At 53.8% G+C, this 27706-nt stretch overlaps 18 protein-coding genes across 33 annotated transcripts; 6 read left to right on the top strand and 12 right to left on the bottom strand.

The window, feature by feature from the left end:
• Nucleotides 1-1814, bottom strand: KVP18_004519 (uncharacterized protein; the record flags this gene model as incomplete). Of its 2 annotated transcripts, XM_067957202.1 has the most annotated exons (3): nt 103-150; nt 173-1366; nt 1407-1814. In XM_067957202.1, 3 exons carry the CDS (start codon nt 1812-1814, stop codon nt 103-105), a joined length of 1650 nt encoding a protein of 549 aa, XP_067811359.1. The 2 variants fall into 2 exon arrangements, with proteins under 2 accessions (XP_067811358.1, XP_067811359.1); XM_067957201.1 differs by having other exon boundaries at nt 1-1366; nt 1407-1550.
• An 18-nt stretch (nt 1815-1832) lies between these two features.
• KVP18_004514 (uncharacterized protein) lies at nt 1833-3473 on the top strand (the record flags this gene model as incomplete). The annotated part of the gene is made up of 1 exon (XM_067957193.1): nt 1833-3473. The coding sequence occupies one exon, from the start codon at nt 1833-1835 to the stop codon at nt 3471-3473; it is 1641 nt and encodes a 546-aa protein (XP_067811350.1).
• A 592-nt stretch (nt 3474-4065) lies between these two features.
• Nucleotides 4066-5689, bottom strand: KVP18_004515 (uncharacterized protein; the record flags this gene model as incomplete). The annotated part of the gene is made up of 2 exons (XM_067957194.1): nt 4066-4145; nt 4186-5689. 2 exons carry the CDS (start codon nt 5687-5689, stop codon nt 4066-4068), a joined length of 1584 nt encoding a protein of 527 aa, XP_067811351.1.
• A 136-nt stretch (nt 5690-5825) lies between these two features.
• On the bottom strand, nt 5826-6779 carry KVP18_004520 (uncharacterized protein; the record flags this gene model as incomplete). The annotated part of the gene is made up of 1 exon (XM_067957203.1): nt 5826-6779. One exon carries the CDS (start codon nt 6777-6779, stop codon nt 5826-5828), a length of 954 nt encoding a protein of 317 aa, XP_067811360.1.
• Nucleotides 6780-7078: 299 nt separating this feature from the next.
• KVP18_004516 (uncharacterized protein) lies at nt 7079-8780 on the top strand (the record flags this gene model as incomplete). The annotated part of the gene is made up of 2 exons (XM_067957195.1): nt 7079-8398; nt 8427-8780. The coding sequence occupies 2 exons, from the start codon at nt 7079-7081 to the stop codon at nt 8778-8780; spliced, it is 1674 nt and encodes a 557-aa protein (XP_067811352.1).
• Nucleotides 8781-8814: 34 nt separating this feature from the next.
• Nucleotides 8815-9183, bottom strand: KVP18_004523 (uncharacterized protein; the record flags this gene model as incomplete). The annotated part of the gene is made up of 1 exon (XM_067957208.1): nt 8815-9183. The coding sequence occupies one exon, from the start codon at nt 9181-9183 to the stop codon at nt 8815-8817; it is 369 nt and encodes a 122-aa protein (XP_067811365.1).
• Nucleotides 9184-9210: 27 nt separating this feature from the next.
• Nucleotides 9211-9771, bottom strand: KVP18_004509 (uncharacterized protein; the record flags this gene model as incomplete). The annotated part of the gene is made up of 1 exon (XM_067957179.1): nt 9211-9771. The coding sequence occupies one exon, from the start codon at nt 9769-9771 to the stop codon at nt 9211-9213; it is 561 nt and encodes a 186-aa protein (XP_067811336.1).
• A 21-nt stretch (nt 9772-9792) lies between these two features.
• Nucleotides 9793-10083, top strand: KVP18_004508 (uncharacterized protein; the record flags this gene model as incomplete). The annotated part of the gene is made up of 1 exon (XM_067957178.1): nt 9793-10083. The coding sequence occupies one exon, from the start codon at nt 9793-9795 to the stop codon at nt 10081-10083; it is 291 nt and encodes a 96-aa protein (XP_067811335.1).
• A 191-nt stretch (nt 10084-10274) lies between these two features.
• On the bottom strand, nt 10275-12501 carry KVP18_004512 (uncharacterized protein; the record flags this gene model as incomplete). 4 transcript variants are annotated; one of them, XM_067957188.1, is made up of 7 exons in its annotated part: nt 10275-10322; nt 10351-10789; nt 10818-11307; nt 11336-11479; nt 11548-12180; nt 12209-12371; nt 12409-12501. In XM_067957188.1, the coding sequence occupies 7 exons, from the start codon at nt 12499-12501 to the stop codon at nt 10275-10277; spliced, it is 2010 nt and encodes a 669-aa protein (XP_067811345.1). The 4 variants fall into 4 exon arrangements, with proteins under 4 accessions (XP_067811345.1, XP_067811344.1, XP_067811343.1 ...); XM_067957185.1 differs by lacking the exons at nt 10275-10322; nt 10351-10789; nt 12209-12371; nt 12409-12501 and having other exon boundaries at nt 11241-11491; nt 11548-12097; XM_067957187.1 differs by lacking the exons at nt 10275-10322; nt 10818-11307; nt 11336-11479; ... (1 more) ...; nt 12209-12371; nt 12409-12501 and having other exon boundaries at nt 10333-10758.
• A 143-nt stretch (nt 12502-12644) lies between these two features.
• KVP18_004510 (uncharacterized protein) lies at nt 12645-15569 on the top strand (the record flags this gene model as incomplete). Of its 3 annotated transcripts, XM_067957180.1 has the most annotated exons (4): nt 12645-12955; nt 13033-13123; nt 13163-13506; nt 13547-15569. In XM_067957180.1, the coding sequence occupies 4 exons, from the start codon at nt 12645-12647 to the stop codon at nt 15567-15569; spliced, it is 2769 nt and encodes a 922-aa protein (XP_067811337.1).
• Nucleotides 15570-15586: 17 nt separating this feature from the next.
• Nucleotides 15587-16246, bottom strand: KVP18_004507 (uncharacterized protein; the record flags this gene model as incomplete). Its single annotated transcript, XM_067957177.1, has 1 exon — nt 15587-16246. The coding sequence occupies one exon, from the start codon at nt 16244-16246 to the stop codon at nt 15587-15589; it is 660 nt and encodes a 219-aa protein (XP_067811334.1).
• A 32-nt stretch (nt 16247-16278) lies between these two features.
• Nucleotides 16279-18281, bottom strand: KVP18_004517 (uncharacterized protein; the record flags this gene model as incomplete). 2 transcript variants are annotated; one of them, XM_067957196.1, is made up of 2 exons in its annotated part: nt 16279-18133; nt 18172-18281. In XM_067957196.1, 2 exons carry the CDS (start codon nt 18279-18281, stop codon nt 16279-16281), a joined length of 1965 nt encoding a protein of 654 aa, XP_067811353.1. The 2 variants fall into 2 exon arrangements, with proteins under 2 accessions (XP_067811353.1, XP_067811354.1); XM_067957197.1 differs by lacking the exon at nt 18172-18281 and having other exon boundaries at nt 16279-18084.
• A 316-nt stretch (nt 18282-18597) lies between these two features.
• On the top strand, nt 18598-21057 carry KVP18_004513 (uncharacterized protein; the record flags this gene model as incomplete). 4 transcript variants are annotated; one of them, XM_067957189.1, is made up of 6 exons in its annotated part: nt 18598-18711; nt 18740-19267; nt 19294-19647; nt 19676-20122; nt 20151-20692; nt 20721-21057. In XM_067957189.1, the coding sequence occupies 6 exons, from the start codon at nt 18598-18600 to the stop codon at nt 21055-21057; spliced, it is 2322 nt and encodes a 773-aa protein (XP_067811346.1). The 4 variants fall into 4 exon arrangements, with proteins under 4 accessions (XP_067811346.1, XP_067811349.1, XP_067811348.1 ...); XM_067957192.1 differs by lacking the exons at nt 19676-20122; nt 20151-20692; nt 20721-21057 and having other exon boundaries at nt 18740-19309; XM_067957191.1 differs by lacking the exons at nt 18598-18711; nt 18740-19267; nt 19294-19647; nt 20721-21057 and having other exon boundaries at nt 19712-20122; nt 20151-20696.
• Nucleotides 21058-21100: 43 nt separating this feature from the next.
• KVP18_004522 (uncharacterized protein) lies at nt 21101-22663 on the top strand (the record flags this gene model as incomplete). The annotated part of the gene is made up of 2 exons (XM_067957207.1): nt 21101-21826; nt 21866-22663. 2 exons carry the CDS (start codon nt 21101-21103, stop codon nt 22661-22663), a joined length of 1524 nt encoding a protein of 507 aa, XP_067811364.1.
• Nucleotides 22664-22807: 144 nt separating this feature from the next.
• Nucleotides 22808-23375, bottom strand: KVP18_005244 (uncharacterized protein; the record flags this gene model as incomplete). Its single annotated transcript, XM_067949643.1, has 3 exons — nt 22808-22920; nt 22949-23334; nt 23362-23375. 3 exons carry the CDS (start codon nt 23373-23375, stop codon nt 22808-22810), a joined length of 513 nt encoding a protein of 170 aa, XP_067811366.1.
• Nucleotides 23376-23439: 64 nt separating this feature from the next.
• On the bottom strand, nt 23440-25153 carry KVP18_004518 (uncharacterized protein; the record flags this gene model as incomplete). 3 transcript variants are annotated; one of them, XM_067957199.1, is made up of 4 exons in its annotated part: nt 23440-23631; nt 23660-23737; nt 23766-24932; nt 24992-25153. In XM_067957199.1, the coding sequence occupies 4 exons, from the start codon at nt 25151-25153 to the stop codon at nt 23440-23442; spliced, it is 1599 nt and encodes a 532-aa protein (XP_067811356.1). The 3 variants fall into 3 exon arrangements, with proteins under 3 accessions (XP_067811356.1, XP_067811357.1, XP_067811355.1); XM_067957200.1 differs by lacking the exons at nt 23660-23737; nt 23766-24932; nt 24992-25153 and having other exon boundaries at nt 23440-23637; XM_067957198.1 differs by lacking the exons at nt 23440-23631; nt 24992-25153 and having other exon boundaries at nt 23673-24899.
• A 45-nt stretch (nt 25154-25198) lies between these two features.
• On the bottom strand, nt 25199-27081 carry KVP18_004521 (uncharacterized protein; the record flags this gene model as incomplete). Of its 3 annotated transcripts, XM_067957205.1 has the most annotated exons (4): nt 25199-25965; nt 25994-26245; nt 26274-26443; nt 26471-27081. In XM_067957205.1, the coding sequence occupies 4 exons, from the start codon at nt 27079-27081 to the stop codon at nt 25199-25201; spliced, it is 1800 nt and encodes a 599-aa protein (XP_067811362.1). The 3 variants fall into 3 exon arrangements, with proteins under 3 accessions (XP_067811362.1, XP_067811361.1, XP_067811363.1); XM_067957204.1 differs by lacking the exons at nt 25994-26245; nt 26274-26443; nt 26471-27081 and having other exon boundaries at nt 25199-25954; XM_067957206.1 differs by lacking the exons at nt 25199-25965; nt 25994-26245; nt 26274-26443 and having other exon boundaries at nt 26467-27081.
• A 20-nt stretch (nt 27082-27101) lies between these two features.
• KVP18_004511 (uncharacterized protein) lies at nt 27102-27680 on the bottom strand (the record flags this gene model as incomplete). Of its 2 annotated transcripts, none has more annotated exons than XM_067957184.1 (1): nt 27102-27680. In XM_067957184.1, the coding sequence occupies one exon, from the start codon at nt 27678-27680 to the stop codon at nt 27102-27104; it is 579 nt and encodes a 192-aa protein (XP_067811341.1). The 2 variants fall into 2 exon arrangements, with proteins under 2 accessions (XP_067811341.1, XP_067811340.1); XM_067957183.1 differs by having other exon boundaries at nt 27102-27674.
• Between the last annotated feature and the right edge of the window lie 26 nt (nt 27681-27706).

Genomic DNA, 27706 nt, shown 5'->3' with positions numbered 1-27706 from the left:
CGTTCGCCATCAATGGTAAGTTAGCATCCCCCAAGCACTGCAGTTCCATGCTTCCGGTCTCGTCCATTATCTCGAGTCGTAGGTTGTACTTGCGGATGGGTGTTACGGTGGTATTGCAGGTTTGACAGGAGTGCACGCCGCCATGGCCCACTTGATCTTCCAGAGGCAGCACCTTTTTACGGCAGGTCGGACACGCGAGCCAGAACCAGTTGCGGTCCATGTTTATGTTGTTCACCGTCGCCGTTACAGAACACCAAAGGCCCTTGTCATCCATCAGCTTGGCGTTGTCTGGGAGGGCAGTGGCCTGCAAAATGTCCAAGATGGACATTCGGGGGAGGTCTGTTTTGCCGGCTGCAGACAAGTTTGTCGGATTGCTGGTGATGCCTTCCTTCACAAACCACTGCCGCAGGGACCCCGCCTCAGGCAGTTCGGGATCGACGATGACCTTCGCTTCGAACCCTAAGGATAGACGGCGTCCGTTGTACTCGTCAACGGCCAGCTGTTTACAGGCAAGCACAATCGGAAGCTCGACATGTCCGCTGATCGCCTGTTGCAAGCGAGACTCATCAATGATGTTGACCTTGTTCTCCCACAGAGTGACCGTGATGCTGGCACCGGACTCATCCATCAGTGTCACCTCGCGTTTAGATTTCTGCTTTCCAGAGGACTTCACCACTATCGTAGAGATGTCGGTCGCGCCGATGACGACGCCCAGCACGTCTACCAAGTCGCCCTTATGCAGGTTGTCAACTTCGCTGATCTTTTTGAACTCGAAGGACTCCTTTGCAATGCTACCATCCTCCATCTGCTCCACGATCTCAGTCTCCTTGGAGAAGGAAATCTCGAACTTGTGGCCTGTTTTGTTCCAGCGTTTGTCCGCGCTCTTCACTTGACCTTTGCAGAACGAGTATACGTTACCCTCCACCAGCAGGTCGTTCCACTTCACGGCGTCCTCGTTCCAGAAAGTGGCTTTGATGGAGCTCTGCGATGCGTCTTGAAGCGCCACGTTGAGGATATGTCCTTCCTTTTGGCTGTTCGACCACGTACGCAGGTCGTCCTTCCGGATGACTCGCGCCTTAATCTTCCATCGTGGGATGTAGGGACTCAGGTTGCTGATCGGCACCACCTGCACGTCCACCGTCTTCTGGACTGGGGCGTTCTGATAGGGCTGCGCCCTGGAGGTATCAGTCTGGAGGTGGATGGGCATTTGTGAATAAGGTTGGCCGTGCGCTTGGGCAGATGCAGGAGGTCTAATGTGAGGATGTTGTGTGATGTGAGCGGTCTGAGCGCCGAAGGGGTTTCCCACAGGGGGATGGGGGTTGGTTGATTGTTGCTCCATGACCTCTGGGCTTTGGCCACTTGAAGGCTGGGAAAGATATGATTCGTATCTCTGGCTAAGCACCTACTGTACACATATAGGTGTTGTCCTTCGCATCCAGGTACTGCTTAATGTATTCAGAGTTGGCGGGCATCACTGAACCGCGCAGCTCGTAGTCGCGGAGAACAATAACATTGCCGTTTCGCAGCGGTCTTAGCTGACAGCTCTTCATCAACAATAACCGTCCAGGAGGGAAGTCCTCCACATGAGCTGGCTTCGGAACGATACATCTGAGGCGCGAGAAAGTGCACCGGCTCATCTCAGACCCGCCATCCACAACAATTAAACCAACACCACCGCCATTCGTCAGTTTGGATACTTCAATAAGTACTAATCCAGATCCATTCCAGACGTCGCCAGCCTGAACACAATTGATGTTGTCGAAAAGGCCACGCGTTAGGTTCGGCAGCGCAGATCCGGTGTGACGCACAGTCATCTGCTAAATATGTAATAAATGAAAGGCCGAAGACGGCGCCCTGTGCACCTGGCCCCGCCCGCTAAGAGGCGGCTTGTGCCTGACTCCGCACGTCTCCCCGAAGAGGAGTACACTCGAGCGATAGTTGATCAGCTGCAGGCGTTGGCGTTGGCTCTGCAGAGATACGGCTCTTATCCCATTCATGTGCGGACCAGCCGCAAGGGTTGGCACTTACGCCAGCAGGTACTTGAGGCCCTGGAACCGACCCCCGCAGACACGCCACAGAAAGTGCCGCCCTCTAGTTTCTACGCCGCTCTGTACGCCGCGCTAGGGAGCCTGGTACCTTTAGCGACAGGACATGCAACTCCTTTGTTTATGTCCGATTCCGTGGCCGACCGGTTATTCGCTCTCAGAGTGACTTGCAAGACTATTCGCTGCATCTCGGAAGGGGTGGAAGGTCCTATGCGTCCGCGGCTACGCCCGACGATGCTGGCCCTCTTCGTCTGGTTGTGCTTCGCCTGTGACGATTCCCCGATAATCTGCAGTGCTGTGGCCACCACAACAGTGTGCGTGAACTTCTTGGACGTGTTCCTGTGTACCAGCGAGACTCCGAACCCCTCAGGTCACTGGCTGGATACATCTCTACTGTCGCTTGTCTTATCGTATGGGATGGGTCGTGTGACGTCTAAGGGTGGCCCCAGTGGTCTAGAATCAGGCCACCTAAGCGCCCCGAGGGCGCCGATGCGGCCCTCGAGGCCGGAGGAGTCCGACGGATCTTCAGCGCCTTGGATGGCAGGACGGAACTCATACGAATTCGATACGTTTTTTCAGTTCTGCCACTCTAATACGGGACCCCGCGGCTGGCTGCGCCGTGGACTCGAAATCAACGAACGAGTGAGAGGTCTGGTGAGCAGTGAATTCGTGGCCATTCCGAGACCTAACAATTCACCTCTTCTGGGCATTCCCCCTTGGGAAGTCCTCTTGTCGATAAGTCGGACAATGGATGAGTTCTCCACCACAACATGGATGATTCAATGGCCTCCACTGGAAAAGGCTTGGGTCATGAGGCTTAGGTATCACCACAATTCGAAGGTGCGACTTCTCGCCATGCAACTGTTCCTACGTGTCGCAGATACTCCCGCTCTGTCAGCAGACTTCGTTAACTTACTCGTGCCGGCTCTGAATGACGCAGCACACGACCCCTGCCACGCCGTCGTCGTCGCGGGGTTCAAAGTGCAAGAAAGGTTGCTCCAAAAAGGCTTGCTGAAAGTGAATGTGGTGCCCAAGCTCGCCAACAGAATCCCGCTGGCTCGCGCTCCCACTCTCGAAGCGTCGTTCATGGCCCGTCTGCTGCTCAATGTTAAGCTCGACACAGCCGACTCCTTGAAGGAGAGCGTGCGAGGCTTGCTGTCGTTCAAGCTGACCTACGAGCGAGCCATCATGAGTCTGTTTCTGTTCGTGTCCCATCCAACCTTGGCGGGACCAGCATTCACTGGAGTCGTGTCGCCCTGCCTTCTAAATGTTACCAACTATGCCTTGGGGCAGATTCTCTGGTGGTGGACACGACATGGTAATATTTCCGTTCACAACGACTACAGCACGATTCTACAAGTGCTCGGACCTGCTTGCAAGGCCGACCTGCCTGCTATAAGAGCAGCCCTCTCCGCCATGTTCAGCTAAAAGTGCAAGTCGTCTGCGTCTCCGAAGGATGGTGGGCGTTTCCAACCTCCTTCGCGACGATTCTCCGCGTTCAGAAGGTATTTTTCGGCATATGGATCGATCTTGGCTGTCGTGAGATCCACCTGAAACAAAATGAGAATGAGAAAATTTCCAGCGCGATACATCTAAATCCCATCTCTGCTGTACCTTGCGTTTGTGAATTGCGTTGGTGAACTGAGTTTCCACCTTGCTCTCAGTCTCAAGGCATACATGCAAACACTTCCTCCATAATCCGAGTACCCAGGAGCCGAAGATGCCAACATTCTCCACGTGGTTGAGCTTCTGCTCCTTGGCTTTTCGTTCCTTGTCCGAGAGAGGAGTAGGCACATGTTGTTGTTGTTGGCTCATTCTTCGTGAAATAACGAGTTTTTCCTATTCACTGACTCACTCTACGTGCACAACTGATTGCAGGACTGACTTGGTTGACGTCATAATAAAAAGCAGCGAGTAAAAACAACTGACTGCAGGACTGACTTGGTTGACGTCATAATAAAAAGCAGCGAGGCAGGACTGACTTGGTTGACGTCATAATAAAAAGCAGCGAGTAAAAACACTAGGTCCTGAGAAGCTTCTGCATCATCACTACAAACTCTTCGAAGTCCACTTCTCCGTCTCCGTTCGTATCGACTTCGGCTGGAAAGGATGAAAGAAAATGGAACGGCAATCCACTCACCAAGAATCACTTGCCAATGGGCATCGTCGACATCACCTATAAGCTGCCTGAGCTCCTCCGCCGCGATAGATCCTGACGCGTCCTGATCGAACAAATTAAAGGCGGCCTGCAGTCTCTCCTTGCTCAGTAAGGTCTTGGAGTCCATAGCAACTGTTACGAACTCGGAGTACTCAATGAAGCCGTTCTTGTCGAAGTCGACACTGGCCATCATTCGGTCAACCTCATCTTCGATGTCTGACTCGTTCATATCATCAGTGTCAGCGCGGTTCTTCATCAACAGTCTGTAGCCGGCGACTAGTTCCGATCGGTCGAGCTGTCCGTCACCATTGATGTCAAGCTTTCGGAAAATCTTGGTGAGTTCCTTAGTTTCCTCCATAGTGGTTAGTTTAGATCCCATAAAAAGCAGAGCAGCTCGTGCCAGCTTCTGACCGGACTGGAACTTCTTCATATTGTTCAGAGCGGAATTCAGATGGCCGTTGTCGACTTTGCCCTCCTTCTTCTCCGCCATCTTCACGATCCAACGGTGTTGCAGACATTGCTCCGCGCTGTGTCGCTTACTGGGGTCATACGCCAGCATATTGCGAATCAGATCCTTGGCATCTTCAGACACCTTAGTCCATTCTGGTGGCTCAAACTGGAATTTGCCTTTCTCCACTCGGCGTAGGATTTCTTGGTCCGTCTGGCCTCCGAAGGGAGGATAGCCGCAAAGCAGAATGTAGAGGATGACTCCACAAGACCAGACGTCGCACTTTTCGTCGTATTTCTTGCGTAGCACCTCGGGAGCGATGTAATATGCAGTCCCCAGCCGCTCCTTCAGCTTCTTCGTGGGGTCAAAACTCGAGCTGAGTCCGAAGTCGACGATCTTAATCAGGGCGTCCTTGGCCTTGGATTCCAGAAGAAGGTTCTCGGGTTTAAGATCTCGGTGAACTATGTTGTACTTATGTAGATAAGTCACTCCGGAAAGTACCTGCTTCATAATGTTTGCGGCATCAGCTTCAGACAGCCGTTGCCTGTGGATGATCTCGTCGAAAAGCTCGCCGCCCTTATAAACCTCCATGACAAGGTAGTAGTTCCTTCTATCTTCGAAGAATTCATACAGCTTCATGATGTTGGGGTGGTCCAATGTGCGCACCACAGCTACCTCGTCCAAGAGGTTGGTGCCGAGTCCTTGGTTAACACTGGTCTTCTTGATGATCTTGATGGCTCGCTCCGCCCCTGTTTGCTTGTCGCGGCACAGCAGGACCTCACCGTAGGCACCAGATCCTAGCTTCCGTTCCCGAGAGTAGCGGTCGCTAAGATGAGCCTTCTGCTTGGTAATGAACATGCCGCTATCGATTCCACCCTCCTTCTTGTCAATACCTGGCTTGATGTTCGACGGTGCTACCTCGAGAGCCGGCAGCTCGTCATCAACCTCATCATTCTCTGTCTGGTAGTCCGCGACCTTGGCAGACGCTGACGCAGGAGTTCTTTGGTTCCGCGTGGCTTTGGTATTTGCACACCCCATCTGCGAGAAATAGTTACTTTACCTTTGATAGTTGTGGGGGGGGGGAGCATGAGTAACAAGCCTATCTGGCGTGCAGCTGATTAAATTTTGTCGATATGACTCTTCCACTTGTCGACTTTGTAAACATGTGTTGACGTCACGCTTGCATCACTTTAAACAGCCGTTGAATCTTGTCACACAAGAGCGTGCTTCGGTGCAGTACTTCGTTGAGCATCTGACCCTTTTCATTGGATTCAACTGAAATGATAACGCCGTCGGCAGCATCAAGCTTACACGACAATCGTTGAGTGACGATGCAATGGTAGATTTCCGCTTCTAGGAACTCCGCTGAGACACCGAAGGTGTCTCCCATGTGGCGAAGCGAAACCGCCTCCACAGGTGACAGAAACTGCCGATAGCCCAGAACCCTCAGAGTCTTAATAATGGTAGGCGCATGCGTTCCAAGATAACGGTCGTTCTCCAGAACGGGATGTATATCCACCAGTGTCTGGAAGAACTCGCGGTAGTGGCATTTGTAAAGGGCTTGGGTGAACCTGGCCAGCACTGGGTCCTCGAGGCTTATCTGCTTGACCTCGGGACACTCGATAATTTCAGCCCGGTATCTGTCTCGGGGAAGAGTCATGCGCGCTGTCAGTACGGCGTAAAAGATGAACTTCTGGAAAGTCACCACCTCTGAGGCTGTGAATGTGGCGATCCCCGACAGGAAAGACGTCGTTGCCGAGGCGAAATTCCCCGTCGCGAGCTGAACCAGCCCGTCGTAGATCTTCAGCTTGTTGCGGCGTTCCCAGTCACCACCCTTCTCGAGTTGCGCCTTGGCTTGCAATACAGCTTCAGTCGCGGCACTCAAATCGAAGTTGAAAAGTCCAATCCTGGCAGCGAGCATCAGCAAATCGAGCCTTGAGCCAGCTCCGATGGGCTTCTCTATCGCGGACGTAATGTGGATGGAGGCCTGAGCGAAATCTCCAGCGTTAGTCACCGCATAAGCCCTTTCGATGAGAGAGTCGTACATGTCAGATTCAATCAGGTTGGTCTGGGCCTGTGCTTCACTGTCATCAATGCGTTTGAGCTCGGTCTCATACACATCACTCATGGCCTTGAGGACATCAGATTCAACAGCCCACCCGTGTTTTGCAGACAGGTGCGTGTACAAGGCGCATTTATCTGTGTGATCTGCAACTTCAGAGGCTTACTGTTCTTCTTGAGGATTTCCAGGATCTGATGCTTTGCGGCTGCCTTTGCTTCAGAGGGGCCGTCTCGATTGTAGATGTATCTTTGATGAGATTCCCAAAATCCTCACTCAAGATCGGCGATGGCAAGATGGGGGAGGTTCTCCACGTCAGCAGTGAACTTAGGGGACAGTGTCATTTCGACGAAAATAAGGATTTCTCCATGCATCGGTCGCGTCCCTACGAGGATTCCGACAGCAACCGAAGGCGGTCTCTCTCGCCCCCACCTGTAACAGATAATGACCCTCTCCAGCTAACCAGCTTCCGACACTACCTCCTCAACCACCCAGAGTTGGATGTGGACGAAGCCAAAAGCGAGTACATCACTTACAAGGAGAACTTTCTGGTGGAATATCATGCGACTGCTCTTCGGGAGAATTTGAAGCTTGCTCTTATCAAAGATAGCTTCCACCCCCGCTCCATCCGCGAACTAGCGGCCGAGAAGTGCATTATCGCCAAGAAGCGAGCCGCTACGTTCGTCAGCAACATGGAAACCTTCGGGGAGGTGTCCCTGCGTGCACCAGCAGAAGTGGATGACGTAATGGAGGTGCATGCGAGTGGAGAGTTCCAGCCAGTTCAGGTCTCGGCTAACGATTTGAAATTGAACCTCGATGCGTTAAACGCTCAGTCAGCCGACGTCTTGCCGCCGCCTTTCATAACTGGAGCCCCCTACTTCGCGATCCACCCGTCCAGCGCCAGTCTGATGATCATGAACGTACCTGCCTCAGTGTCTCGCTGGGATATCATCTCTTTCCTGGAAGAGAGTAATATCGCGGGAGTTGCTGAGGTAGCGTGTACAGTGGAAAACTTGGATGAGATCCAACATTTCGTCACCGAATCTCTCGGCATGAGTGACCGCCAGACTCCCCCGCAACTCAAACGAAATTGCTACGTCGCGTTCGCCTCTGTGAACATGTGCGAATTGGCCGAGGACGCCCTGATGGGTAAAGAGATCCGCGATGATTTCACTGCGACCGTGACGCGGCTGACCACTCCATTCAAGGTGTTAGTGCGAGTAATTCCCACCTTTGGTTGGTCCGTCGAGCGCATTGAGCGAGACATGCACCAATCCCGACGGTTAATGAAGCTCTTGGACGAGCGATATCAGCTAGACTTCTTGTGGGAGAGCGAGCAAGACCACTTCATAGTCAAGTTGGAAGGTCAGGTTCCGCAATTCAAGATCCTCGATCTCCAGATGCTGTACCTTCGCTACGTGCATTCGGTGGATTACTACAGCGGTCAGAGGTTTGATTCCCTTCGCGAGATGTCGGAAAAGTGCGGTACCATGCATGTACGCCCATTCGTGAACCTTGAAGACCCCACCATCGCCTCCCGATCCCCCACCCCAGAAGAAGAAGTCTTCTTTGGGGCGCTGGACTCGCAGCTCGAGCAGCTGATCCATTCCTTGGAACAGCCAATAGTGGAAGAGTTCACGGAGGATCACAGCGCAGTGCAAGAGGCTTGGGAACTCGAGCTACAGGGAGTAGGTCATAGTTGGTGTTTTCACCCAGAAATGTCTTGAGCAAGAGACGGATCGGTGGCAATGCGCCCAGTGCGACAAGGTCTTTCGGGGGAAGGAGTTTGTGTCGAAGCACATTCGCAATAAGCATAGCGAACTGCTGGAGAAAATATGCGAAGAGATGAACTTTCACTCAATGCAGGATGTATTCAATGAAGATCCGGACGCGCGATGGCTGTTGCCGGTGCCCGTAATCGGAGAGCGTACAGAAGACCGGCAGATTTATCACTCTGGGCCCGTTCGACGCGGTCGGCACGATCGCCATGAGTACCGAGACTGGGACGAGCCTGTAAGGCCTCCGTGTCTGGGCAACGTAAGACATCAGCAAGCCTACGATGACTTGTAGAAATTCATGCACAACGCACAGACATGCCGCAATATTAATTGACAATTCCCGCCACACTCATAATCCGCCACACACTCACTCCACTTAGAACGGACAGTACGGAACCCGGAATAGCCGTCCAGAACTCAGACGGCTCTGCCAAGGAATCCGTAAGCCATAGCAACCCTTTTACCCCCAGCCGACCCACGTTGCAAGCCTGCACCAGTACCAGCGTCTCGCGAATGCATAACCAGTCTTCGTTGACGTAAGCGTGTACAGCCGCTAATCCCCACAGCACTGCACAGACCTCTGAAGCCAGGTCTTCTAACCGCACGGCGTTGCCGAGTATGAGTGGCTGCAGATTGGATATGATGCTGACGACCAAGAACACCACCGTAGCTTCGCGAAGAGGCAGTTGCCACATGTTTGTGTGCACGAAATCACGGCGTTTTCATGTCACATCCGATGTCGAGAGCTGCTGAAGAGCTTCGCGAATGATAATACCGATAGCCGTCGATATCTTCGACTCGTCCAGCACTTCAGGTTTAGGAACGTGCACGAATATGGCGCGACCCTCGTTAGCCACAAGAGCTCTGCTGTACACATATTCACACAAGTAGAGTCCCGCATCCTCGCTGACTTCCGCTGGCACGCCCGCTCCCTTGATGGTTGAGACCATTCTATCCACGTCAAACGCTGTTTTGTGAGTTTGAGGCTCGCATATGGGTGGCAACTCCCCGTCCTCGTCAGGTTTCACATACGGACCTGATCTGCCGAACCTCTCAATCGACACACAAGTAGCCTTATAGCTGTACCCCACGTGCACAACCAGTGCAGCCTTAACCAAAGGTACCTTCGTGTAGACAACAGGCCACTGAGCGACGGTTAAGGGCACCGGGGACGTCCAGGTGGCCTTTAGCCGTTTGACGCACTGCCAGCTGGGGTTGATTGGCATGTCTCTGAATGGCTGAAACCCTGTAAGGTACACCCCATCAAAGGTAAGATCCAGCATGCAATTTTTGCGTATTTTCGCATGTCGGGCGCCGTAGTTCAGGCCCAGCCTTCAATTCTGCCGTTGGCTCTGGTCGAGAAGTGCATCGGTAACCGGATTTGGATTATCATGCGCAATGATAGGGAATTCGTAGGGCGTTTGTGTGGATTCGACGACTATTTGAACCTTGTGTTGGAGGACTGTACGGAGGTGATACCACTCCCTGAAGGCGTTCCTCAAACGATGAAGCAGTCTTCCATGTTGTTGAATGGCAACAACATAGCTATCATGGTCCCTGGTGGCTGTCCTGACTTCCTCCAGCCTGAAGAATGAATCTGCTGTCCTGACTTCCTCCAGCCTGAAGAAAGAATCTGCCCTGGTGGCTGTCCTGACTTCCTCCAGCCTGAAGAATGAATCTGCCCTGGTGGCTGTCCTGACTTCCTCCAGCCCGAAGAATGAATCTGTAACCTGTTTCTCGTCGCATAGCTGAAACTGCAACTTCAATTCTGTACACGTCTACGTTTTCACCTATCGGCTCGCAGGGCCGACCACTGCGAGACACGCGTCATCACCTGTATGCGATCAAGTCCCCGCACTCACCGTGGCGTGGTCTGACCGACTCTCACTTCCGAAGATTAGGATGATGACTTGCCAAATACCCTCGGCTTCGATCGTCTCCTGGTTGGGTGCTCGCGATTTGTACTTCTCAAGCAGAGCCACAGCGTCGGGTATGTCAGTGGGTAGAGCCACACGCTTCTTGATGTCGCTGGACCACTTGTCAAATATTTCGAGCAGTTCGTGCTGCACCTCGGTCACCAGATTCAAGGGCCACACAGCTTCTAGGGTCGTCATGGCCACAGACCACCACTCAGGAGCCAGGTATCTGGCTTCGTACTGATGATATAGGTGGTTGCTGATCATCTTATGGAACCAGAGCCAGACCAGGGGATGACAGTAGTAGGGCGTGATGACGATTCGATCCTTGTACAAATCGAAGTCTCCGAGCATGAATCTGGCTTTCAGCGAATAACGCTCCCCCCTGAGTAATAAACCTGTAGTAGCCTCACTTCTTAATGGATCGGTCGTAGATGAAAACGTTGTGTGGCTTCACATCAAAGTGGTGCATCTGTGCGCGTACCAGAGTGTCGACTTGGTCCGCTAAATCGACTATCATCACTTTGATCAAGTCATAGTTGATGCGTTTTAGGTAGCCTGATGGGCGTATGTAGCCTCGCAGATCACCGTTAGCCTCGGCCATGACGATGGTGAATTCGTCAATCTTGGTGTTTGGTGGAGCAAAGAGCCAGCTTTGCTCGCCAACAACCAATGCATTGCTGGGGGGTACACCCAATAACGTATGCCACATGCGGTAGTGGTGCTTTCGCAGCTCACGGCTCACAGGCGCTTTCACAACCAGGTCTGTGTGCGATTCTCGCTCCCCAAGAGGGACAATGCGATGAACAATCCCTTGTCCTCCGACACCGACGAGTTTACCGAGGTGGAACTTGGCCTTCGCGTGTCGTAGCATCGGAGACGTTATAAAAACCAACGAGGCGTCTGAGTAAAGGGTGCTGCTCAAACTCACGCAAGTAGGCTTCGGTACCCAGGCGGCCGTACTCCGACGTCGGCGTATCAGGCTTGAATACATGGTAAAAGACTTTGTGGAGCGCCTGGAGGTAGGCTAAGGGCTTCAGGGCAACGGAGTCTGCCACACGGGACTTGATATGGCCTGAGAAGCATCCTGGGCAGAGTGAGGAAGACCCAAAAGACAATATCTTCTTGAAATAACAGGCTCACCCTTAATAATTTCACCAAAGTAAGACGTGTGGAGAAAGCACCTGGCAAGGATCGACACGAAATACGACCCTTTCAGTTTGTTAGGCATATCTGGGAATGAGAGGAATGTGACGTTGGGCAGGCCCACCCGGGGCCATTCTTTCAGCATGGCATTCGCCATACGGATGACAGCCTTTCGGAGGCGACTATCAGGAGTAGGACGACGCCAAAACTGGAGGCGGTCGTCGATCACGAGGACTGGATCTGTTGATTTCCGATCGGGTTCCTTTTCCTGTTTTGGCCGAATCCAGTACTGTAGCTGAGCCGGCCGCTCGTCTGCTGCTTCGAAGGGAAAGGCGAACATGTCGTAGGTATCCGGAGGGGTAACCTTTGACACGACCAACTCGAAGACTCTGGACTCCGCCTCCAACAGGAAGGTTCCCCACACCGATGCCGATGACGCTTCGACCCAAAGGATCCGGTCGATAGGTAGGTCTGTCAATTCGACAGAAACCTCTTCCAGGCACCGCGCAACCTGATTGAGAAACTTGGCTTGAGTCGCTCCCCGCATGCGATTCTTGTTCGCGGCGTGTTGGTGTAGCTCCCACGCCTCAGCTAACTGGAAGAACAGCACAGAGTGGCACTTGGGGTCGACTGAATGCGGACGCCTCTATCCTCTCACCAGCCGAGATCGCAGACTCCAGCACCAGCACTGCACTACCTGATTCACGCGTACGTGGAAGTGAGTACTTCTGCGGTCGATCCTCTTGGCTTGCGCTGTCCGCAGTGGTCGTGGCGGTCACCGGCTCCCTTTTTTCGTGGGGAGGCTTCCGTGGGGACGAGGGCTGGCGTGTGTAACAGTGAGTAAGACTTAGGACTTACATTCGGAATGGTGCTTTCGCGTCGATTTACGGTGCTCCGGTGACGAGCGCTTCGGAAGCGGGTTGTGGACTGACCTCGTTTCGTGGCGGCCATCTCAATGTGAAATCCGGTTTTTTGCTGATCAACCCCTCCAAATGCCATTTGTGGTAAGACAAGGGAGTAGGGTGGACTGCAGAGTTTGTTGGATTGTGTGTGTGCTCCTGTGGTACCACGGAAAAAATATCGATTTGGTTCTGATGTCACTCAGTCCAGTCTTCTTTGAAGAAGACCCGATAACGAAGTTCCCATCAGTGGATGTTCTGAACCGGCTGATTCTAACGTGGGACTTCTATCGAGACGTGACAGACGATCGAAATACTTCAATAGAGGATACTACAACCCTGGTCAACAAGAGCATTGCCATAGTGTACCAAGGTCTTCGGCGCGCCGCCAGGGACGCCAGCAACTTGTCATCTGGTCAGTCGTCCCCTTATGACGAGCCCCCACCGACTCTGACACTTCAGAAACTTAAAGTGTTTTACAAGACCTGTGAGGAGTACATACTCAGGTGGGTTTGGAGAGGATTTGTATCTTTTTTCGTTTCTTCAATTGAGTTTTTCATTTCGTTTTTCATATTTTTTGCAGTTTGTTTCCTATTTTTCTCACCGAAGCCAAGCAGTCTATCCAGCGCTCGAAGGAGTGCGAGATGTCTGCCCCAGAACAAATTGCCCAGTCGGTACGTTAGGTTACTTTCCCTTTTCTGATACCCTCCCAGTGGGCGAAGCCATCAGGAGTGACCACCAGCATTGAATTCGTTCGTGATCAGACGTCTGCAGTACGTTATGGCCACCAGGATCTTGTCGTCATTTACCTCGACACCCCTTCCGGGCACGAATCGGAGTATGACGCCGATGGCGTGGAGCATCATGATGGTATGGAGACGGTAGAGACTGACATGGAGGATGGTGAGTCAGCCATGGACCCACGAAGGGACCACCCCTACCACTTGCTTGCCGTAGTCGAATCTGTGACCTGGCAAACATTGACATTGCAGGTTGTGGTCTACAATGCGCTCCCTGATTTCCCAGGTCATGAAAGGGATTTTAATCGGATGGTGAAGTGGGTGTTTTGCTTCCTCCTGTGCCTTATCTTTTCCCAGTGTTGCCAACGCTATCGCCGAGACGACGACATGGAACATCGCTCGGATTGCTGGAATGAACACTATCCACAGAGAGTACGTGGCACTCATGAGCATCCCGAAGATTCCGCTTGCGTCGCACATTACCCTGGTCTCAGGTCGTAAACGGGCACAGCAAGAGCAACTCGTCGTCCCTCCCGCCCTACAAGAGGTGTTTGGTGATCGCTACAACCAGAGCCAGCTAGAGGCGCTAGATGCATGTCGCCAGCTACAGGGAATCACCCTTATCCAGGGTCCACCCGGCACTGGCAAGACAACGACGATCATAGGCATCGTCAGCTTGATTCTCGCGTCGGACGTAGCGCCCAAACGCGGGAACACAACCAAACGCGCCGCAAAGGGCTTCAAGGGCCACTGTGGGGCTTGTAGGCTGATGTCAGCCAGCGACCGCTGCCTTGGATGTGGTGGGGTTGTCACGCCAGTGCACGCGCTGCCTGTTCCTAGCTTCCTCTCGGATAATCCAGGATGTCAAAAGTTTCTGAGGGCCCAGCCGTGGTTATCTGGGCGGACGCACCACTGGCAAGATGATACTGGGCTGGACACCGAAAATCTGGAGGACGCGTGGGCCTATGGGAAGGCCAGCTCGATCGGTGAAGCCAATGTCATCCACTTGGAGAACCTCAAGGACCCTGATCAGCCTGAGCGTGTACTTGTCTGTGCGCCGTCAAATGCCGCTATCGATGAGATCGTCAAGCGCATGGTGGCATCGGTAGATGGCGGCGGCGGTCTTTGGAATCGTGAGGGAAGCAAGTACACCCCCAACATTGTGCGAGTCGGCCCTAATGTCCACTCTGACCTGGCTGCCTACGGACTCGAGGGCAAGATCAGCAGCCGGCTGAGTCTGGCAGGCACGTCGCTGGCGAAGCGCGATGCTATCCGTACCAGCCTTCTGCGGGAGAGTCGGGTGGTCTGTTCCACTCTGTCCATGGCGGGAAGCCGAGACATTGTGAACTTCGCCGACGGTTTCGATACAGTGGTGATTGATGAAGCCAGTCAGGGGGTGGAGTTGGCAACGCTCATCCCTCTGACTCGCGGATGTAGGCGGCTTATTCTTGTGGGAGACCCCAAGCAGCTGCCTGCGACCGTTTTCAGTCGAGTTGCCTGCGATTTGACGTACGAGCAGAGCCTGTTTCAACGTCTAGAGAAGTCAGGTTTGCACAACGTTCAGATGCTGTCTATCCAGTACAGAATGCATCCTGAAATATCAGCATTCCCTTCGAAGCAATTCTACGATGGAACTCTCCATGATGCTCCGAACATCAACGAGCTAACACAGGTCCCCGTTGACGTGTGGCGGGACATACCTATCTTCAAGCCGGTAGTCTTCTTCAATGTGGACTCCACCGAGCATAAGCTTTCACAGTCCTACGTCAATAACGACGAGGCGGACCTCTGCTGTCAGCTGATCGAGCTTCTGTGGATGGTGTTCCCGGAGATCATGGGGTCTCCGCGCGAGGACTTGGGCTGGTGCAGTCGAGTCGCGATAATCTCGCCGTACGCTGAGCAAGTTCGCATGATTCGCGGCCTACTTAAGACTGTCCTGGGTGTGCCGCAAGGCCACCATTGCCCCGTGGACGTCAATACTGTGGACGGGTTTCAAGGTCAGGAGAAGGATTACGTCATCTACTCTGCTGTGAGGGCGCAAGCGACAGATGGGAAGATAACCGAGAAGAGCAGGGTCGGCTTCCTGGCTGACGTGCGGCGGATGAACGTAGCTGTCACCAGGGCACGCCTCAACCTCTGGGTAATAGGCAACGCGGCACACCTCCAAGGGAACCCCCTATGGAAGAAATTCGTAGGCTACTGCGAACGCAACAGCTCTCTGTTCAACATCCACACGAAGAAGGATACCCACCTGAAAGTCTGGTTGAGTGATTTTTGGCAGCGGATGCCGAAGGAAAAGGAGAAGATAGCAGAGAGACTGCCGCAGTTCGTGACTGAGCTCCAGAGAGAAGTGCGAATTATGAATGTAGCAGCACATTGAGTTGTGTGTGACGAACGCTATGCGATGGGGCTTGTCTTGGACACGAAGGGAATCCAGGCGCTGATTATCCGTCTGGATGCCGCCACTAGGGATCGGCTTGCCGTGTCCGCTAGTACAGGGTCCGTTAGGACGCTATGCACGTGTGACTGGGTGGCCTTGATGGTCTCCGTGTCAGACAAAACGTCCTTAGCCGCGCCTCTAGCCAGAGAAAAAACTTTACCGGTAACCTTGGGATGAGTGATGGATGCTTCCATAGTGGCGGCTGCATAGTCAATTGCCTCTGGGGTCTGAATCACAGACCCGAACCACTCAGAAGCCTTTGTGATGCCTTCTTCTGTGTTGAACGCGTTGAATATTGCATCGCGTATAGTGGTCTGTACCGACGCGTCCGAGGAGATGCGCGCGAGAGCATGTCTCGTGCTGGATACGGCGAGCATCTCTGCTCGTCGAACGCATACCTTCGAAAAGTCCGCCATGGCAGTCATCGCTCCCGTTTCGTAGGCCAAAAAAGCCGCCGTCCCGATGCCCAGGCCCACCACCTTGCCCCAGCTAACCTGGCGAGGTGTGTTCGAATCCAGTTTAGCCTCCAGTCGCCGTATGTTGCGGTTGATGTGGTGCAGCTCCGACCTCGCCACATCACGTGTGAAGCAGCGGGCGAGTAACGACGGGGAGTTCATTAAATCGACGTTTTCGCGGGCTTGAAGAAACACTAGACAACCAACAGCCTTGCCGACTCTTCGTTCGAGCCTTCTTCTTCTCGGAGTCGGACAGACTCGCTATGGGCGGTGTAGCTCGACGCCTCGTGCTCCTCGATCAGTCTTATCTGCGGCTCCACCCTGTCCAGAGCCTCCACGGCTTCCTTAAGCTTACTGATCAGCGTGGTGGCGTTGGGCTCAGGCTCGAAGGCCGTGACGCCCAGCGGAGAGTCTCGAGGAAGGATAGAACGGAACATTATGGGTCCTGGGCGACCTCCTAGAATGTCGATCTCGTCTTGAAGGTCATCGTAGTACCCGAAGGTCACTTTCATCCTGTACCAAATCGCGGCCTCCAGCCTAAGCAGCTTACTCTTGGACGTGCATCTGTCCAGTGCCACCTGGTAGGCGTCGACAACAATTGACGTGAAGATGTTCAGCATGATGACCACCAACAGGATAGTGAAGGCCAGATGCACCAGCATTAGGCCATAGGCCTGCCCTTCAATTTGGGCATTGATCCCCTCTGTAATGCCGACGAAGTCACCAAATCCGAAGGAGTACAAAAGCATAGCCCGGATGGACTTCCCCAAGGTAGCATACTGGATGAAGATGTTGCCGTAGGTGACGTGCGCCAGAAGGGCAAAGGCGAAAAGAATCAGCATGAACACGGTCATGAAGTGTAGGATGGGGACGAATACGAAAACGAACGTCAGCACAATGTAGTTGGTCCCCGCGAACAATACGGAGAACTCAATAATCCTCAGGATAAAAAAGGTCAGAGCGGCGCAGTGGAGTCCTCCGGAGTTGAACAGCGCGAAGACGACCTGGGTGAATATCTGCTGCATGTTTAGATCCGACTGAAACCAATAACTCAGAGGACTCAGAACCTGGCCCTGCACCGCGAACGCGTCTGAAGGGACGAACAACGAAACTCCCGACACCACGAAGCCCAAGAACATGAAAAAGAAGGCCAGATTCTCTTCCAGGATCTCGTACAGCGGCACATAGTGATGGCGCCAATCGAGTGGATCAAGGAGACGATATACCAGGCGCTTAAACTTACCCTTTCGGAGGAGAATGCGGAGGAAGTTGGGCAGGAACTGTATGATGGATGCGCCTGCTGGCAGCAGCAGCAACCAGCATGCGAGCGCGAGCGTCGTCAGCGGCGCCACGAGCTCCCACGTGCGGTTAACGTGGTAAAAATGGGAGGCCCTGATGTTGAGGTCCGCCTTATAGACAGCCAATCCCTGGGAGGGCCTGGTGAACGTGAAGGTGAAGTACCAATACAAAGGCAAGGTGTCAGCCCTCTCAATGGTCTTCACTTTGAAGGAAGCCTCAACCATCCTGGGCTCGCACCTAAAGAGGATGTCCCAGTGGTGATTCATCTCGACGTTGGTCGCATTCTCTGTCGGGGGGCCTCTCGCTACCGCTGAGGACTGCTCAAAATCCCATGGGTCCTCATCGAATAGGGGATCCTGCAGGTCAAACTTCTTCGCCAGTTTGTCAAGTTTGGCACTCAGCCTTGGCAACGGACCCATTATCCCACGCTGGCGGTCTCCGTCACCGTTGAAAAAAGGGGCAAACAGGGAGAACTGCTGATGGAGAGGGAACATTTTAGGCACCCGGGAGTCCTCAGGGATGCCCTGTGTGTCATACATGGCCTCCAGGATCTCAGGGCGCTTGTCGTAGTCAACGGTGTCGCCTCGCACCGCGACGGCGTCCAGGAAAGTCGGGTCGTGGCAGGGGAGCTCAGGGTAGATGTGGTTAGAGCTGGGGTCAGCATACCTCGTATCAACCAGGTCACAGGTCATGTTGTCCATTGCAAGGACGCCATCCTGAAATGCTTGCTCTCTGCACTTGAATTGGAGCCTGGAAAGCGTTAGCTGTGCAAGAGAGAGCAGACTTACGTGTAAAGAAAGGAGGCAATCGTAGTCGAAGCCATCATCTCCTCAAGGCTCTTGGTGAACTCCTGCTGCACTATATCCTCGAGATTCGTCTCGGGCGTCGGAAAGAACATTGACCTGGCGGCATTCGCAACCGGAGCCGTCAAAAAGTTGGATGACTCCAGAGTGATGGTCCAGACATAGAATCCCACTGGAAGACGTTAACAGAATACAAAAGCGCCCCCTACGAAGTATCACAAACGCAGCGAGCCGAAGAGCTTTGATACGCTCCGCGAAAGCTCGGTTGTCTCTCCAACGTGAGGCGCTGATTGTCCAAGGGGCAAGAAGGGCTTGCAGCGTCTCCATGGTGCACCACGAAATTGATTTCTGTGTGCGCACACTAAGGTGCGCCTGATCAATCACGTTAGCACACTTGTATTTGTCATTTCCATGTCAGCATTCGAGGAGTTAGCTCTGACGCCCGAGTTAATTGCAGCTGTCGTGGAGAAAGGCTGGCTGCTTCCCAGCCCTGTGCAGCAGGAAGCCATACCCCTGATTTTGGGAGTGAGTGGGTGTGTTTATTTCGATCCAGGGAGGGGACGTGTGCGCAGCCGCCGAGACTGGCAGCGGAAAAACCGGAGCATTTGGCCTACCGCTCTTGCAGTTGATCCATGAGAGTCTGTCGAACTCGCCTGCTGCCATGGTCGGAGTCTACAGTCAGACGCAGCTGGACAGCAACGTGGGGTTCGCCGACCACGACAGAGATGCCATGGTGCAGCTCTCTGAGAATAATGCTGTTGCGGAGGGCTCCAACGCTACTGGCTGGACCGGGTCGCGCTGCGGGTTGGGTGTGAAGAAAGGGCAGTATGCCTTCGAATTCCACGTGCTATCAGGTCTTTGTCGTCTAGGGTTATCGGCCACGGGTAGTAAGTCGTTTAGGCTAGGAGAAGATCGGAGCTCTTTTGGGTTTGGCGGTACCGGGAAGAAGGCGTTCGACAAGAGCTTTAGTGACTATGGTGATGCATTTCAGCCAGGGGATGTAATCGGAGTCCTCATTGACAGAGACTTCGAGACGATTAACTTCGCCAAGAATGGAGTCAACCTTGGAAAAGCTTTTGATGTGGGCTCTTGGGATGTAAACCACAGATACCGGCCAATCTGAAGACTACAGGGTTGAAGCCCGCTGCCTGTGGTCGAGGTCTATGGAAGGTAAAACTGAACCCAGCCCCTGTGTACGACTACAAAGGCTACAAACCAATGTCGTCCATTGATGGAGCGCATGCGGACGGCATCGAAACAACATCCCCAAAGGAAAAAGGAAATGGTCAAGTGAGAACTCCTCTAGCCCTGGTGCTGGAGCCGACACGCGATCTGGCCGAGCAGACTTACAAATTTTTCGTAGAGTTCGGAAGTGCCTTGCCAATGATCAAGACGGCACTGGTCACTGGCGGCATGCCACCTAGAGAGGAGCAGAAGAACCGCGAGATGCTGCTGGGATCTGTGAGTCGTGGGGAGCCGGTGAATCCAGTGCGATGTCGTGGTGGGCACCCTTCAGAAAACCCACATGTATGCCAAGCAAGGCATAGTAAAACTACGGAACTGCCGGTACTTTGTCCTGGACGAGGCCGACGAGCTCATCAAAACGGACGAGAAGGACTTCCTTGGCAGTTTGCGATCCCAGTGCAGCGTCTCAGCCCGCCTGCAAACCTTGTTCTTCTCAGCCACCCTTCACACGCCGCTAGTGCAGGACTCCATCGTCCGGCTGTGCCGGAATGCCAATTGGGTGGACCTTAAAGGCCGCACAGTGATACCTGACACGGTGCACGTCTTGACCTACAAGTACGACCCAACCGGCGCCGTGACCTGCCCACTGGTGAACGACAAAATCCGCCCCCCTACAGATGAGGTGCATTTGCGTGATGGCTCCGCGCGCGGCGCCTGCATGTCCCAAAAGATCAAGTTGACCAAGCCCATGGTGAGAACAAGGTCGGGCCTGCATTCAGATCGCAGTGGCGATCGCTGAGAAACTGAAGATGCAATCTCTAATGGTGTTCTGCAGGACCAACAAGGACTGCGACAACTTTGAAGACTATCTGCTCTCACTGGGAGGCGGTAGACGTTTTACTGGCGAGGTAGTGAAGGGGAAGGAGAACCGCTTCTCCTGTGTGGTTCTGGCTGGTAAGCGCTCCACGGAGCAGCGGAGAGCAGGTCTCGCGGCCTTCAAGAGCGGTCAGGTCCGGTTCCTTGTTTGCACCGACGTCGCTGCGCGTGGTATCGACATTGCCGAGCTGCCATTCATGATGATGCTAACATTGCCCGACGACGTGGACCAGTTCTTCCACAGAGTCGGTAGAGTCGGACGGGCGGATAGAGTAGGTCTTGCAATAGCTATCACGGCGACCGAGAAGGAAAAAGTCTGGTACCATAAATGCCGCAACCGCGGGGAGGGTTGTGACGACACTCGATTGACCTCTGAGGGTGGGTGTTGCATATGGTACGACGAGCCAACGCTTCTCGAGGCTATAGAGAGGAGAGCCGAGCAAAAGTAAACCATGGGGACCCTTGCAATGCAGGCTAACAGTGATGAATGCACATTCATTCGAGGTGCCGGACTTGATTGAGTTTGACACCGACGTGGTAGCCACCACCGAAGAGAGCGCCAGCCCATTGGGTCGTAGGCAACCACTTACTCCCGCCAACGACACGAAAGGTCTGGGAATGTTCGGAAAGGCTCGCGCTGACGATGTGTCGATGGTCACTCGGCAGAGGCTGCACGCCATTACGGACTCAATACAACTGATGAATCTGACAGAGGTCTCCCTTCAAACAAGTTTCGTGCGAGCCTTCTCCCACCGCAAGCGCCCCGCGACCCATGCTGCGCCAGCTGGTCGCAAACGTATAATGAACTGATGTGACACTGCAACCGGCATAGAAATCCCGATTTGTCTGCTCAATGAGCCGAGTTGAAGCCCTGAGGCTCTCTCCCTGCAGCCAACTTCTGGCAGTTGCTCGAAGTACCGGCAACATCGAAGTTTTCGATGCTGTCACCCGCAAGGTGGTGGCCCTTCTTACCGGCAGTCCTCGTCTGGTCCCTCGGTCCATGCACTGGGTCGCTATCACTGATGTCACCGAGGCCGATCCTATAGGCAGCTTGGAAGCTTATAGGTTGCTGGCCTGCTGCCTCAGCGGCGACATCCTAGTTTGGGACGTCTACGCCTGTCATCCGGTCTCCTTAACTGGCGCCAACGCTGGGTCTATTTTCGGATCTGACTTGAGAGGCAACCAGCTGGCATTGGCGTGCTCTGACGGTACTGTTCGTCTCTATACCCTCGACGTTGACGACCATGACGTGGAATTGAGATTTGAACGGACGTTCCAGACTCACGGGAATAGGTTGCTGTGCGTTGCCTTTACCGGTGACCATCTGGCCGCCGGCGCTGTCGACTCCACCATCCTGAAGTTTGACTTGAGGACTGGCATGTGTGTTGATTCGTGTACCGTGCACCGCCCCTTGTCTATCACCAAAGAAGAGGGCAAGATAATCAAAACGGAGGAACATTCGGCTATCTGGACTCTTTTGTGGATCTCATCGGATAATCTTCTAGTGTCTGGTGACTCTATGGGTCATGTGTCGTTGTGGGACGAGAAAACCATGACTCTGACTGGGAAGTTTACTAATGTAAGTTAACCTGTTCTGCGTCTTCTCATTTCTCCACAGCATGAATCCGAAGTTGTAGGCCTGGCACTAACTTCTGATGGGTCCTTTTACACTGCGGGTATTGACGGGCGAGTGTCAGCTATCGTGAAGGTGGAGAACGAGTGGACTCTAGCCAGCTGGAGATTCCCCTGTTCAGGGCAGATTCGCTCGATCAGCGTGGGTTTTTGCAAGGGGGAGAACGTTTTGGTTTTGGGCGACTCCGAAGGCGGAATTCGTCAGCTGAGGTCGGCCCTGCCATTTCAGAAAGCCCTTCGTGGCTTCCAGGACATCTCGCACGTTCCGCCACCGGAGTTCATAGCTGCCAAAGAGAGCTCCCTCATTTTGAAAGTGTCGGAGCAGTCGCTAGACTTGTGGAATCTCCGTCAGATGTCTGAGTCAGGGCCGAACTCTCTCCACGTGTGCGCCGAAGACCTTCGTCAATGGTCAGCGCTGGCGTTGCCTTCCGTTGTCCCCGAGAAAATAGCCACCATCCAGCTGAAACCCGACGAGCTGCTGAGCATCCCCGCACAGCCGTTCAACCTCTCCGAAGCTGATATCAACCCCAACGGATCTTTGGTGGCGGCCGGTACATTGGGAGGATTGAGGGTGTTCCATATAGACCGCGAAGACATGCAGGTGTCCGACGTCTTGTGCGTGGGCAGCCCTGTGGTCCGAGTAGCGTGGCTCTCCAACACCGACCTCTCCGTTGTCTTTCTCAGGAAGCAGTTTTACCGCGTAACTCTGACGTTCAACTCCGATAAGTCATGCCAGGTCGCATCTGAAGTTTCAGTCGACCGGAAAGATTTATTTGCGAGGTAAGCATGCTAACGTTCGTCTCGTCAACTAATCTCACGTCTCTAAATGTCCCCTAGATTCATAAACTAATCTATGAACGCTCCATAGATTCACATTTCGAAAAACGCCCTCTTCTAAACAAGTCCATTCATGACAGCGCAATGCACACTAAGCCTCACCTTCCTGGGAGGGCTTCCAGTCACCCATATTCATAGCGTCACACGGTTGCCCTATCGCTTCGATGTGTCCGATTCGGAGAACATCGGCGCCGGTGGAGGATTCTGCGTCTACCACCTCGCAAGCACTCACCGAAAAAGAGAGTCATATGAGTTACATGTTGGAATTTGGCAAAGCGCAGAGGGATCTGCGATCCTTCGAGAAGCTGATCAGCAGCCAGCTCGAGCTCCTGAGTGGGGTGGGATTCCTCAGCCGATTGAAAGTCCAAGTTCATTGTGTTGGCGAACACCTTCACGCTTTCAGGGCTGAAACCGCCCTTCACTGCCTCCTCTGGGCACACGATCCTCAAGGCATACACCCGAACAGGCTGTCGGAACCCAAATGAGACTAGGAGCTGGTCGTCAACGTCTGACTCGACGAAAACGTCCGAGCTCGGTTGCAGCAACACGTCGCTCGCGCCGCAGTCAGAGGACTGGTTAAGACACTCCAGCGAGGATTTGTCTATCAGTTCTACCAGCCTGATGATGAGACAACCGGCTGCTCACGAGGTGTGGCTCATTTTATTGGAGAATAGAAGCACACTTTGTGTTAATGCTGTTGGCTCTGCCGAGTGGAATTGTACACTAGTAAGGTTTGGCACGCCTGGCCGCGGTCTCGGCGATGCGCTTCTCGCCAGTCTGTACGATGGCCGAGAAACCCTTGTGGACCGTCAAAGTCACGTGACGCCTGTGATTCTGCACCTGCATTAGGGCGTGTCCGAAAAGAGTGGCAATGTGCCAAGGGTACCGCTGGTTGAGCAAGGTAGTAATCTTTATCTGCATGAGAATAGTTCGTGCGGCTCACGAATAAGTCTGAATCAGGCTGGCGAATATCCCACGACAGCGCTATTGGCGAAGAGAGAACCCCGAGACCGTATGCGCTCTGGGTGGTAGTCGTTGTTATGGCTTACTTCATCGTTGCAGATATGTATCGACCGTGTGCATAGGGTACGCACTTTATCCTCGACGCGGGATGCTAGTGCGGCAGCCAAACAGACATCCGGGGGTTGGCCAGGTTCAACCTTCAAGTCCATCTGTTGGCCCTCGATATGTGTGAAGGAACGGTAGAGCAGCACGAGTACCGAGGAGAAGATCTCCAGGATCAACTTGCTCTCCTGTAACTGGGCCTTGCAATAGTCCCGGACCACGTCAGGGCTGCCCATGTATACTCTTCCGTATAGGCGGTTCAGTATGCTCTCGACGTCCGCCTCGCTGTCCGTTGAAGACACAACCAGCCACAGATGCAGAAGGTGCGACGCGCAGAACGCGTCGTTCCCAGCAGTGAGATTTCGAAGCTCGTATATAGACAGCAGCCCACCATTAACCGACTCGTCTACCCCCACACGCTGCTCATCGCGACTCCGAAGCCCTGCAAGAGTAACGTTGACCAGAGGGACACAGAGTGGAATCAGACCAGCGTCCGGGCTACGACAAAAATGGTCCCGCTCAGTAAGGCACTGAGGAGCCATAAGCATCGTCGCGTCGCTGACGCCTTCCCAGGCCAAAGGGGACTCCAAAGGGGAGTCCTCGATTGGAGGCGGCATATGTGGACTCTTGTCCGATGCGTACGCGGGAACCTCCACATCGTTTCTGTCACTCATCAGTTTCATGAGCCAGTGCGGCCATAGGTCTTGCTGTAGGTCCCACGACTCAGATGTAAACAGCGACTGTGACTCCGTTCTGCGAGTCGCCCCGAACTGCAGACCTCTCCTAGGCTCGGCCCGCAAAGGAAATCCAAGCTGTGTCCCAACCGTCTCTTTATGAGTCCTCCGCCTCCAGGAGGTTGCTGCGTTGTGTGCGGCCGTCTGGTGGTCTCGACAGTGAGCGTCCACGGACTTGAAGGTCACCAGAGACGTCATGACAGCGTCGAAGGACGTCAACCCGTTCTTGGGGGGAGCCTTTTTCGAGCTGCTTCGGTGTTTTACTCGGTCGTCTCGAATACTGATCAGCCTATCCAAAGACGATACTCCACTGTCAAGTTGCTCAAAAAAATTAGACAGCACCGTGACGAACTCTAGCCGTTTCTTTGGACCCAGGTTCGTCATTGTCTCATCTCGCAAAAAGAACGAGAGATACGTCTGAGTTAATCCCAGCGCAGAACATATGTCAACCTGTTGATGGATTCGCGGCGTCTCACCTGTTTCAGGTTATGCTGACGCAAGAGAGCAAGAAGTCTGGTGCGAAGGTATTGCATCTCCCGCCGTGTTGAGTGGTCCCACTTGTCCTGAGTGGCCTTAAACGGCACGAACCCGCTGAAGTCTGACAAGCCTGAGGAGGAGCTTATCATAGGCGAAGACATTTGGGTTCAAATATTGGAATAAGCATGATGACATCTACAACTGACTCAGGCACGCTTGACATTTGAAACAGCAAGGACACGGCCCACCATAGACCTCTTCTTCTCCGCTAGCCGTCGGCGTGCGTCGGGAGACGCGCCCTGGTGGCTGGGGGACGAAGCTTCTTCGGGTAGGCTCGCCTGGTGGCTGAGCCTGGAGCCACTGAAGGCTGCATGGCGTACATCCAAGGAGTTCAGCACTTTTTCATCCAGCGTCTCGCCCGCCTCTTCAGTCAGCACATGGACCAGAGGCTGTGGAAGCCCCGCGCCTGCAGCTACGAGTCCTGCAGCTTTCAGCCGCAGCTCTGAGCCGTGTGTCTCGGTGGTTAGCCAGCTTTGGACGCGGGTTTGACCGGACACGTGCTGCACTTTGCCAGTATTTCCCTGCGTGGTGCCTAAAACAGGACGAGTTAAAGCCTTCTCGTGGGCGGACCAATGAGCGTTCATAAAACTGTTATCGCTTTTAGCGGGTTGCTTCAACACGCGACGCACGGTCGTTACGGAGGTGCTCCCCCGACTCTCCGTCGTTAACGGCGGGTCAGAGTCGTCGCATCTCTGCGGATTGACCGGATCCGCACGCTCATAGATGTTTACGGGAGGGAGGGTCTGCGGATTGACTGGTTCCGTACGCTCATAGAGGTTTACGGGAGGGAGGTTCACATGCTGGTGCCGGTGAATGATCATGTCAAGCACCTCAGTATTCTCCTGTACTGGCTCTTCGACAGGTTGTTCACGCTCTCTCGCTTTTGTAGAGGCCGCCAGCATGTGTGCCGCCGCTGAATCAAGTTCGTTGAAGCTCCTCACATTTTACTGAGGAGGGCAGGCCAAATGAAATTTTGCCACGATGAGCCACTGCCACCTCTAGATGCTGCGGGCAGAAATACTTAACGCCAGTTGCGGTATCCAACTGCACGACTGCGCCTCCAATCCAGTCCTCATTGCAGCATGCTTCGCAACTGACGTTTCTGAACAGCAACTTCGGAATGGGAACCACTGGTCTGGCCTCTTCGGAGCAGCTGGGTTCCAGCCACTCAAAGTATTCCAACAGGCCAGTGACTGCGTCGCACCTCCTCGAGCTGCTCACCCGTTACTGGAGCTGGCCGAGCCATCACTGCCTGCTGCACAAGGCCATACAAGCGTTCAGCTCGTATAGGGACGGATGTATCGAACTGCGCGCCGTCCACCATGTGTTTAGGACGCAGCAGTCCTTTATAAAGCTCCTTCATGAAAGGTAGAAGTCGAGAAATGACAGTGCTGTGTTGGTCAAAACGGGACACCTACAATTCATCCGGATTGTGAACAAAGCTGGAAAGGAGTTCGACAGTTCCACTGTCCACGTCATGAAGATGGCCATCCCAAATGCTATTTAGCGCGAGGTGGACGCATCCTAAAAGGGTGTTCAGCTGTCGTTCCGGCAGCGTGGTCAGGGAAACCGTCACGGTCTCTTTGCTCGCCGCTTCCTCCAAACGTTTGCAGGCTTTCAACATCTTGAAAATCAGCATTGGGCAAGCCGCCATGACAGTAGCGATGAGGAGGTGGTCGGTGGCCTGACCAGCGGCTCGGAACTCTCTCAAAAGGCGGTGTAACTGAATCACCGAGTGCTTGAATGTGAATTTAGAGACTCCCACGTCCGTCTCGGACTGCACTTCGAATCTCGAAGGCATCATCATGGTTTTCGAGGGCCGAGAGGTGTGTTCGGGGACGTCCAGAAGCCGGTCGAGACCAAGGACACTTCGGTGCATAAGCCCTTGTACACGGCTATCCAGCTCCTTCGGCTCGTTGCAGGGAACGAGCGGGGCGTCGGGGAACGGTGATGTCTCCGCAAACTGCGGCGAGAGGTCATTCTTCACTACACCGGACACAGACAGCGAAAGGTCGTCAAGAGTTGCCATTCAAATGTACGTAATTTTGGTCACTCTTCATCCATCGCTTCGATTACCGCTTCAGCCTCAGCTACCGCCGCGGCCATGCGAGCGCTGGACACCTGCTCAAGGCGCCAGTTGGTGTGATCACCCATACAGGCGATCTCCATGATCATGTCCTTGTCTTTGGAATCTTCGTGCGCGAGGAGAAGGATACGAGTGGCGTGTGGGAGGAACTCATCGCAAGTCATCTCACTCAGGTCTAACTTCTCAAGTTCAGTCTTCGCGATTTGGCGCCCTTTGCCGAAGGCATGGCCGTAGTACTCGTAAGAGTTGCCAGCAGAGTCCAACGAGAAGAGCTGGGCGCTGTCCGAGTCCTTTACTGCCAGTAACAAACCGGTACCAAATGGTCGAACCGACCAGCCCAGAGTGTGAGCATGTATGAAAAGTCCGAGTCTCTCGTTGAGAACCATGCCAGGGATAGGTCCACCGTATACACGTTTGTAGTTCGCAGCCTCCTCTCGGGCTCTGTTGACAATCTGTCGTGCGTCGGGCACGACACCTGCCACAGCGATTGCCGCATGTTCATCGACCGCGAAGGTCCTTTGCAAGGACGAGGGCATCATCATCTTCGTTGGTCTGAATTTCTCCACTG

This window comes from the organism of the source record quoted next (genome assembly GCF_019968955.1).
Source record: "MAG: Porospora cf. gigantea A chromosome Unknown PgA_NODE_226_length_27706_cov_346.779, whole genome shotgun sequence".
Lineage (NCBI taxonomy): Eukaryota > Apicomplexa > Conoidasida > Eugregarinorida > Porosporidae > Porospora > Porospora cf. gigantea A.
The sequence above is the reverse complement of the archived record's forward strand: the minus strand, read 5'-3'. Positions and strand labels throughout refer to the sequence as shown.